Source organism: Cynara cardunculus (genome assembly GCF_001531365.2).
Source record: "Cynara cardunculus var. scolymus isolate 2C chromosome LG 3, CcrdV1, whole genome shotgun sequence".
In the NCBI taxonomy this organism is placed as follows: domain Eukaryota; kingdom Viridiplantae; phylum Streptophyta; class Magnoliopsida; order Asterales; family Asteraceae; genus Cynara; species Cynara cardunculus.
Window position 1 is genome coordinate 5,865,641 of NC_037530.1, and position 10,141 is coordinate 5,875,781.

The window sequence follows — 10,141 nt, forward strand, 5'->3', positions numbered from 1 at the left end:
CTATCATCCAGTTAATTTGTCTTCGATTTTCTTATATCGGAATTTGTTTTTTGTCGTTTTTGAATTTTTAGTTTTGTTTGTGTTGGTTTTAACACATATTAATAGTAATTAATTAATTTATTTCATTGTTCGAAATTTTGATTGATTAGCATATTACATTGATCCAATCACATTGGATCATCCGATGGATGGATATCCGATAGATGGAACCGAACCAATCCAATCCAATCATCTATTGGATTTGATCGGTTTGGTTGTCAATGTTAATCGGATCAGATCAGTTGTCAAAATCCATCATCTAATGGATGATTGGATCGATTCGGTTCCTCCAACATTGAATGGATGTTAACCAATGACAATGTCGGATTCTGAAACCCCACGATACAAGGTCTTCCTTTTGATTGACTTCAAATGGTTCCATAATCAGGGATTTATGTATTTCCAACTCCCGATGACGCCATGGCGTCTAGGACTGCGAGGACCAGTCCTTGATTTTCAAAAACAGTGTGCCCGATTGATTCTGTGTAAAAGAGGGAGGCGCCGAACAGCTTGTATGGACTATTTGATGTGAAAAAACTAGCAATAGGATCGGTTTTGCGACCATGTTCAAGAAATTCCATTGTGGGCGTTCGGAGATTGCTCGTTGGAGAGCTTCGTCACCAACAAGCAGGGAACCAAAAGTGATGCAAATCGGTCTCTTGGCATCTTTAGAAGCAGCAGCTTCTTTTAGATCTATGGCATGTTGGAGCCAATTAGTGGGTTTAGGGTGTTTATCGGTTGAAATGCAATAAATTTAAGTGGATATGATCTGATTCAATCATTTATTAGATTTTGGATTTTGTCATCCCATCTAATCCAACTCGGGCATCTGATCCAATCCAATCGATGATTGGATCCGATTAGATTCAAAATTTCAACATTCAAATTGGATCGATCGGTTTTTTGATGATATCTCATCATCCAATAAGACCGAACTGATCCAATCCAACCACCATCCAATTATCATTCAACTACCATATAATTTTGTAACTATATATAACTATTAACATTTTATGATATTGTTTTTTAGTTGATAATATGCATTGTGTTTAATAACTTAAGAAACTACATGAACAATTGGTTGAAACTGTGGATTAATTAGTTGAAATTGAATCAAAATATTGGATGAATCCACTCCAAAACAATAGATAACAGATAATAATATCCAATTAATGAAACCGATCTGATCTAATCATCCATTGTCCAACGTTAGTTGGATTGGATCGGATGACAAAATCTAACATCTAATGGATGATTCGATCAGATTAGATCCACCTCAATCCATCATGTTTCAACCGACGAACACCCCTGGTATTAATTGGTTGCACTAAATCCATGGCTTTCAAGGCAGTCAAGATTTTTCAATGTGGGGTTTTAAGATGGAATTTTCTTTGACAATAAGAAGCATTACCCTCTTCTTTTTCCACTAAACATAACCACCGAATCGAAATGTTGCCAAGGGGCTTTTCAATTATGCTCCTCAATTACTTTAATAACGTGATCGACAAGGGTGTCAACCGAAGACAAGGGAATCAAATACCCAACTTAAAAACTACCTGCATGAGAACATAAAATTACAAGCCTTGAGTAACAATTGTCGTGCTGAATAAACAGTCCCCCAATCTATACTCTATGAAGGCAAAAAGCAAGACTTTGCTATCTGCAAAGGGTGGTGCCTCATTGGTTTGAGTTTGGCTCTAAAGATACCAAGAGGTCACAGGTTCAAATCCGGACTATCTGCAAAGCAAGTGGTCGCCCTGGGATTAGTCGGCTTGCATAACGAGTTGGATATCCAGGTTAATAAAAAAAATAGAGCAAGACTTTGCCAGAATGTCATTACAAGTTAAAAATGTAGGACATTTCAAACTTAAAAAGGTAAAAAGTAGCACAAATGTTCCAAACGTATAATTTGTTAAAATGTAAAAAATAAACATACCATCAAAATAGGCGATTTCAAACATTTTACAAATACAGTTATAACAGTTGGCTATAAACTCGATTTTTTCATGAATCAATCTTTTACATTATACATTCCCGTGACACGACTTCATCACTTCCTCCAGCACCCCACCCCCGAAAACAGCTGTGCTATGTACACACATTAGTAGGAGCTCAAACAGACGAGCTGCGCAAACCAGATTCTCATGGCAGAAGCAGAAGATGCTGCTTACAACTTATGTTAAATGCAGGAGCTCACACTTATTTATTCAAGTCCTGTCATATTTTACGAAACTAGTATCATTCGTCAAATAGAAAGACAAATACTTTACATCGTGATGGTGGTATATGTTCCTTACCCAAAATGACCAACTTCCTCAGGTTGACACTCGAGAAGGGCGTCCACCGCAACATCTGAATTTTCTTTCTCTGAAACAACCTCATAGGTTGACAACAATTTCCTCTGCCATTCACACAAACAAATAAAGGTTTATTACTTCCAGTTTAGGATTAAGATCAACAGGGCCATAGCAAAGAGGAATTAATCCCATGTTGCATGATGCAATCTTATTGATCTTTGCGAAGTTTGGAAGACACTTGTTGTGGAATGAAGGGTGTAAAAGATGTTATAAAGGGTGTTTTTTTAGTAACCAAAGGTGTCCGGGCCAACTTGCACACACCTCAAGTAATCCAATGGGGTCCTGAAGATAACAACTAGAGAAATCCTCAGTGGCCCTGATGAGACTAACCTGCGACTTATGGGGAGGAGCCCCAAGCCTAGCCTATAGAGCATCTTCAACAGCTCCTTCGAAATGGGAAGGAAAAAAAAGGTTTTGGAGTTTTTAGACGTGTATTTTCTCCAATAGCTTCTCCAAAATGAAGAAAGAAGAGAGCGATGGAAATGTTCCACAAATTCGGAGAATCCTCCAAAACTACATGAAGAGAGAGAACGACTTTTTGTTCTTCTCAAAAAAAAACTACCCAACCTACCACTAAGTTAGAGCTGATCATTTGCGGGCTTGGGCCTGCCTAACCTATTTTTTTGTCCAACAAGCTTAATATAGCAAACCCAAGCCCTTTTTATGGGCTTGAAAACTTGCCCTTACCCACCTTTTACCCGTGTAGGGCTTGCACACGGGCTAACGGGCCGAATTTCTATTATATTTTTAAGAAAACAAAACTTATATAAAATCACAAGTTATGTAAAATAATTCAAAATACATAACAATTTTTCCAACTTGAAGTTAGATGTAAATACATAACAATGTACATAATTTAAAAAAAAATTGTTTTGCAAAATATGGAGTTTCAATAAAAGAAATGATCAAATAAGATAAGATAAGAAGGAATTGATCAATTGAGGTAATGTTGTTTTTATTTTTTCGATTTCCAAAGAGTGTTTTTATCTGAGTCATAATTAAGTGGGAATTGATAAGTACCAAGAATTTTCAATTTTATTTGTAAATTTTAGTTATAAAAGTTAATTATTATAAAAATATTTAACGGGTCGGGCGGTCCTGCCCAAAAAAAATTTGCAACTCCCATGTCCGTCCATTAATTTTAACAAGTCACTCCGACCCCGCCCATTTCTTCAAGAATGGTAGTCCAAGCTCAATTTTCTAGCGGGCCAGATAGGGTGGCGACAGCTCTTAGCCTCTTACACTATGACTAAGTGAGAGAAGAAGCTTTTTATATTAATGAATGTTTTAATAATATAATCAATGCTAAAATCTCCAAAATGGCGAAATTGTTGGAGCTGAATGCAAATGACTTTTACTTCTCCATTTTATAAAGATTATGGATAAACTTTTGGAGATGCTCTTATTTGCCAGATGAGTTGCCCCTCAAGGTTTATGTAGCGTGTCTCGAAAAGTCGAAATAGCCATATATCATATCTTACATATGTTATAAGGTAGAGAAAATAAGTTAAAGAATGCTTACATGGTCCTCAAAATCAGGACTCGTCAAATTGATAGAGAGGTTTCTCATTAGCAACAAGACCTGAAAGATGGAAAACAGCATTAAGTTTGAATTACTCATCTGCAAGCATTAGCATAATCGACATATTCAAACAAAGAATCATCTGAAACACAAACTACGTTACAAACACACAAATAAGTATATGCTGTTACAAGAAACATCCTATCACAACAGGAAAAATACAGTTCCAAAAGGATCAGAAATGGAGTTAGAGAGCATACCGTTTCAACATCAATCGGGTCCATCTTTTTTAGTCTATGCAAGTGACTATCAGTATTTGGATCAAACACGCTGCCAATGAAGCCATATACTTGAGCAAAGTCGGGCAGAACTGCATCAATGAAAAAAGAATACAACATTTTTGCATCAAAAAACAAATCTCAATGATAACTTTACCTTTTATTTGTCCATGGTATTCAAAGGATTGTTGTAAATAAAAGTTTCACTCGCATACATAAAGAAGGAAAAAAGATATCTACTAAGGTGTACAAGATTCAATTTAGGCAGCAACATTTCATGATAAGAGAACTGAATCATAATCTGATTTGATGAAGATGATAGCAGAACATACTACAGATATACAAATTAAAACATTGATGTTATATTCATTGCAAGAAGTATTGCAATGCGTATAAATAAGCAAGTCCTAAGCAATAGCTTACCTCTTGACGGAAGTCCATGACTCCTTTGTTCACGTATTTCACTTGTTTGTGTTTTTGGAGCATTCGCATTACTGCTGCAACAGTTAACAGCTTCTGGTTGGCCTCCGGATACCATATCGTCTATAAATCATACCATGTGAAGATAGTAAATAGCAAAATACAAGCAACTAGTGAAGACTAAAAAATATGATGCCACAACAGAATCATGTGCATTGACCCACAGAATTTTTTTACCTATCCCTATACCGGACAAACTACCAGTTTCGACCTGGTTCTTCACCACTGCAGAAGGATCACTCGGATTAAATTCAGGGTCAGTAGAAGCAGGTGAGGTTTGAAATGATGCTGTAACATTTGAGAGAACCGGAGCTGTTAAATACAGCAAACCTGATCAGTATTACATACAATACTATAAAATAAAGTCCCTAGGCCCTAGTTTTCTCATGTACGAACCATTTTTTGGAGCCTTTTGAGGATATGGATGAGCAGCTTTCCTTTTCGGACGAGGAGGAGGCAGATGTTCGTTTGTACCACTTTTTTGAACCTTCAGAAAGTACTTCTGTGCATGACTACGTATCTGAACAACCAATTTTCACCTTTAGTTAAGCAAACGCTCTATCCTTGAATACATGATATAAAACTTTCAATATCTTGAGAAACAGTTTTACAAAGCAAAATGCAAAATATATAATTTTTATTCTCACAGACATTGAATCGGGAATATTGGAGACTTGGAGACCATCAGAAGTTATCACTAGGCATATATAAGTATGCCTTTGAGACAAGAAAATTAGAGAAAAAATATCCCAATAAAAAAAGATAAGATCTTTCTTATAAAGAATCTTAACAATGAAAATGTGATTGTACTTATTGTGTAAGAAGAAGTAATTGTATTTTGCTAGTATAAAAATTAAAAAAGTTACCGCTTAAAGAAGAGATTACATAGTTCTTTCTTGCAAGATGTTCTCTTACAAACAATTTACATGATATAAAGGGTTAATGTAACAAGAGATGTTTACTGACAAAAAGAGAGTTCACAGTTCACCTGGATGACAGTCTTTGAACCTATGAAAGCTTCAATTTTCTTCCAATCACGATCAAAGCTGTAAATCAATGGAGCATATAAACAATAAGGTAACTGGTCCACATCAAGAATGGTCTATGAACTAGAATCCACAATTGTACTTAGAGCCAATTCAAATAAGCAATAAGATTTTCATGATAGACGTCAATCACTGCCCACCATGCCATGGTAAGAGCCTTGCCATCAAAAACCTACCACCATGATGAGCTTAGCTCTTCAACTGTTTATCATTTGTGTGTATTGGGTGTCCATTCCTATCCTTAATGGGGATAAACAACCAATTCACAAGTTGAAGCTCCTAACTTAATAGCTGTGTAGTAGAAGTCTAGGCCGATTGGAGTTCAATTATAACTATGTTAAGGTTAGGTGCTTTGGGTGTGAAAGAGAATGCTGGATACAGTTAAAGTTAAACATGAAATCTTCGTAAATCCAGTACATGTGTAGTGGTAGAAAAATGAAGAAGCATACCAAGCTTTCCTTATGTGAAGTAAATACAAAGCATGCATTCCTTCGGTTCACCTTTAATGATGTCAGATAGGCACATATAAGATGTGAGGTTAGGAAGAAAATTACAGTTCTTCGCTGATTCCAGACCTTGTCCGCACATGTTGAATTGAACTTCTAAGCTATGGATAAACACAGATATGTTGGATACGGAGTGTTATATACACAAATGTATCTGGGACGTACACCTTGTTTCCGAAGGGGAACCAGCCAACTTACGTTCACTTAGAGCAAAATCTAGTACATTATTCCGGATAACCATGATAATGTACAAATTTAAGTTGATATTGTAAGACTTTTCTTCATTCTAAATTTCCTTTGTGTGTGCCTGCTTCAGCGTCCATTGCCATGTGCACTCGCAAAAACCAGGTTTGACCACCAAAGGCTAAACCTGCCGAGGAGTTATATGCATGGAGATTTAAACAATGCATCAGGTAGGCCATCTTTACAAAAAGGATACTGATATTTCATTCAAAGCTAAGATAAAAAGTGAGGGTGTATGTCAGTTAAATTTACAACACCAAGAACCCCATCAGGAGCAGATCTATTTAGTACACCAGTATGCATGAGCATACTTTGAGAAGAAAAAAATGTCATTTAAAAAAGTTTTATACAAACCGTGCATACCCAGTTTATATTTATCATGGATTCGTGGTAGGGCATCCCCAAGTTCACATTCGTGTATCTGCCACTGACGACTGAATGCCATACGTATCCACAGAACTCTACTCCAAGCAAAAGTTTTCAAGGTAGTTTAATTGGCAGAAAGCAGAATTAAAGATTAATGTATGCCCTCCCCGAATTTCAAATTAAGTGTCTATTTGCAGATGCGAACAATAGCAACATTTCTAATTCTTGTTATGTCTCCCTAAACACCCCCACATCTCTAGTGGCAGGTCTTACAAGAAAGTTGTGAAACCTCTCGTGTTGTAGCGAGCCTTAAAAAGAAAAATTTGCAACACGGAGCCTCAGAGAAAGGGGTTTCCCATGACTCAAATGACCATGGTGGCAGATGCATTGTAGTAGAGTGTTAGAAGCACTTATAACCAAGGTTCTAAATGGCGTGAGGCGTGGTGTGGCGAGGTCAAGCCTCAAGCCTTAGGAGCCACGACGAGGCCGCGGCGTTTTTCAATGCGTGACTTAGGGCAGCAAATCTTTATATTATATAAATTATATATATATAAACATATATATTCTACTATAACTCAATGAGTCAATGATATTAAATAATTTAAATTAAGTTATACATTAAAAACTAACAAATAAGACATTAAAAAAGTAAGAGAAGTCAAATATTGAGTCACAAAAACCACACATTAGGTCACGGCGTGCCACAGGTTTAACGTGACGTGAGACACAAGCCTTGAGCAACAGCGCGGCATGGCGGCTGTTGCAGCGAGCTTTTATGAACACTGCTTATAATAAAGAACATATTCCATGTGAGACTAGCAACCTTCAACTTCCTTGCCTTCCACGAGGGATTGCTATTTTATTATAGGATTCCACCAAAACCAAAAGAATCATCGCAGTTCATCCCATTTTCTCCCAAAATTTGTGTATGAAACTTGGAACTACCACTTGCATTCAAACACAAATAAAGGATTTGATTATTTATCTAACAAGAAACCTTGAGAATACAAGGCAGGCAGATATCTTGTGTGAGTGTGTGTGTGTTGTGTTCATCTACATTCAAAAAACCTTCTACAACTATAGGACATATTGTGATCTGAGGTGTTGTGGTCCTAGTAGTTGGAAGGAGGCAAGTCCTGAAGGTAAGTCATGGATTATTTAGACGAAAGCATGCATATGGAGTTGCTAGGCTTGTTAAATGTTGAAAGCGGAGAAACATTGAACTAGCTTCCAAGATAGACTCAAGGACTCATCCTTGGCTGTCTAATATACGGAATAAGTGTTTGATGACCGACAAAGACGGATGTATGTCAATGGATGCCTAATCAACGGTCTAACTTGTTTTTAAGGAGGAAAAATAATGTGAGGGGACATTTGACTCGCCCTCCAAAAGTCATTTAGCTAAGTTGTTTACCCCGCTGAAAGCTACAATAGCAGGTTTATGCTCCCTAGAGGTCCTGAGTTCAAAGCCCACACTTATTAATTGCCTAGCGGATTGCCATGGATGCTCACTTGTGTGTCATTTTCCAGGTCTTCTTTAAAAAATAAAAGCAACTTTACAAGTTTTAGAAGCATGTTAATGTAGCCTCAGCATGCTTTTCAGCCGAGAAACAAAAACCAAAAAGTGCTGTGGGCTTAGTCGATCCTAGAGTCCATGGGAGAGAGAGAAAAAGTTTGCAAGGGATCAAACGCATTAGCTCTCTAGTTTAAAAGAATCACCACCCATGTTTCCTGACATATACACTCTTAGCAGATAAGTCACATGCTATAGTGTAACTATGATGTTCAGCATGCCCCATAGCAGTGCAGCAGACAGGCAAAAATATTTTCAACTCAATCCATGAGCATAATTCATCATATTTACAGCCTAATTTTTGTGGATGTGATAAAAACACACTACTTCTAGCTTCGCTATGACTTGATGATCCTTAACATCTAGAGGACTCACGGAATCATAAAGTTATTTCACCCTCGAGTGGCATGACATCGAGACTAATCAACCACGTTCTACCATAATCACCAGCAACTCAGCAGAAAACCATGACAACTTGGAAACAGAACAATCAATGAAACTCCGTAACGTACAACATTCCCTAAACATGAAACCCTGAATAATAATCAGGATATCAGCGTAATTTACTGTAAAATAAACTCTCGATCCCACGAATAGAGTTCAGATTGCCAAAAGAAAAATAAACAACATAGTCCGACCAACCGCAAAACAACCCAGACCCCTCAATTTTACGAGTCCCAATAACATATACTCTCAAACTTCACATGTACCTAAAAGTGAAATTCAATTGTGAATGGCAGTTAAACCCTAGAGTCGTAGCACAAGATAATTCAGAAACTGGATCAATCAATCAGGTTAGGTGACGATTAAAGGAAACTCACAGTTGAAGAGCTTCAAGGAACTTATCATGCTCCGGTTCAGTCCAACTCTCCCTGGACTTGGTAATGGTGTAGGGTTTTCGGATCTTCTTGGAAGCGTCATCGGCCGATGAGGAGGAGTTCGTTGATGGCGGAGCAACGGCGGCGGTTGGAGAAGAAGAGAAGGAACCAATATTAGGGAGAGCCATGCCCATTGGATCCAAGAAAAGGCCTTGGCGATTCAATGCGCTCTGTGTGTGTGTGTTCTGGTGGTGTTATCAGAGAACGATGAGGAAGGAGAGAGCAACGGGGAAGGAAGAAATGATGTGGCTTGGTTTGGTGCAACTATGTAGGGCTCTTGTTACAAGCGACGCGGCCCCACCGTAATTACCTGTGCGTCAGAGATATTTAGTTGAATAAATATCTAAAATGATTTTTTGAGTAAATTATAAGATTAGTCCCTCAACTTAATGGAAATCATTTAAAATGACCATTTTTCCAGAGATATCTCCTAAAATGACTACAATTTTAGCCTCAAGTAGGGCAATTTTTACATTTTGGTACGAATGAATCTTACATGTTTATCATTTGGGGGACAAAAATCTGATTTTTCTAAGACAACACTGAAAATCACCCAACAGGGGCGATTTTTGACCAAATTCAAGAAACATAGATGTGACAACTCTAGGGACGATTTGCCAACACATATGGAACTAGTTACAGATTTTTATTAAACCATGTGTCAAATCAAACTTACATTTTGTGGGACTAAAGGGGTAGTTGTTGATAATCGCATTAGAAGCTGATATTAATTGATTAATCAAAGGATAAGGCTAGCAGCGAAATTGGGAATACAGCTTTGGATGATCCTCTTAAATAGGGGTGAGCATAGGCGGGTACCCGTCCTTTTTGACTGGAACCAGAACCGGCGGTT

General features: G+C 37.5%; 1 protein-coding gene across 2 annotated transcripts; it reads right to left on the reverse strand.

Annotated features, from left to right (window-relative positions):
- Positions 1-1,950: 1,950 nt before the first annotated feature.
- On the reverse strand, positions 1,951-9,515 carry LOC112509552 (protein REVEILLE 6). 2 transcript variants are annotated; one of them, XM_025114557.1, is made up of 9 exons: positions 9,232-9,515; positions 5,665-5,722; positions 5,073-5,196; positions 4,854-4,964; positions 4,620-4,739; positions 4,179-4,288; positions 3,919-3,978; positions 2,337-2,440; positions 1,951-2,253 (listed from the first exon to the last, which is right to left on the reverse strand). In XM_025114557.1, the coding sequence occupies exons 1-9, from the start codon at positions 9,420-9,422 to the stop codon at positions 2,247-2,249; spliced, it is 885 nt and encodes a 294-aa protein (XP_024970325.1). In that variant the 5' UTR covers positions 9,423-9,515; the 3' UTR covers positions 1,951-2,246. The 2 variants fall into 2 exon arrangements, with proteins under 2 accessions (XP_024970325.1, XP_024970324.1); XM_025114556.1 differs by having other exon boundaries at positions 4,854-4,988.
- Between the last annotated feature and the right edge of the window lie 626 nt (positions 9,516-10,141).

Bases quoted from the DNA above. Each gene is read 5' to 3' on its own strand.
- LOC112509552 (XM_025114556.1), bottom strand. From the start codon at position 9,422: ATGGGCATGGCTCTCCCTAATATTGGTTCCTTCTCTTCTTCTCCAACC. The intron at 5,723-9,231 runs GTGAGTTTCCTT...ATTGATTTACAG, and splicing joins TTCCTTGAAGCTCTTCAACT to CTTTGATCGTGATTGGAAGA. The intron at 2,441-3,918 runs GTAAGCATTCTT...TGTGAATGGCAG, and splicing joins GTCCTGATTTTGAGGACCAT to AGGAAATTGTTGTCAACCTA.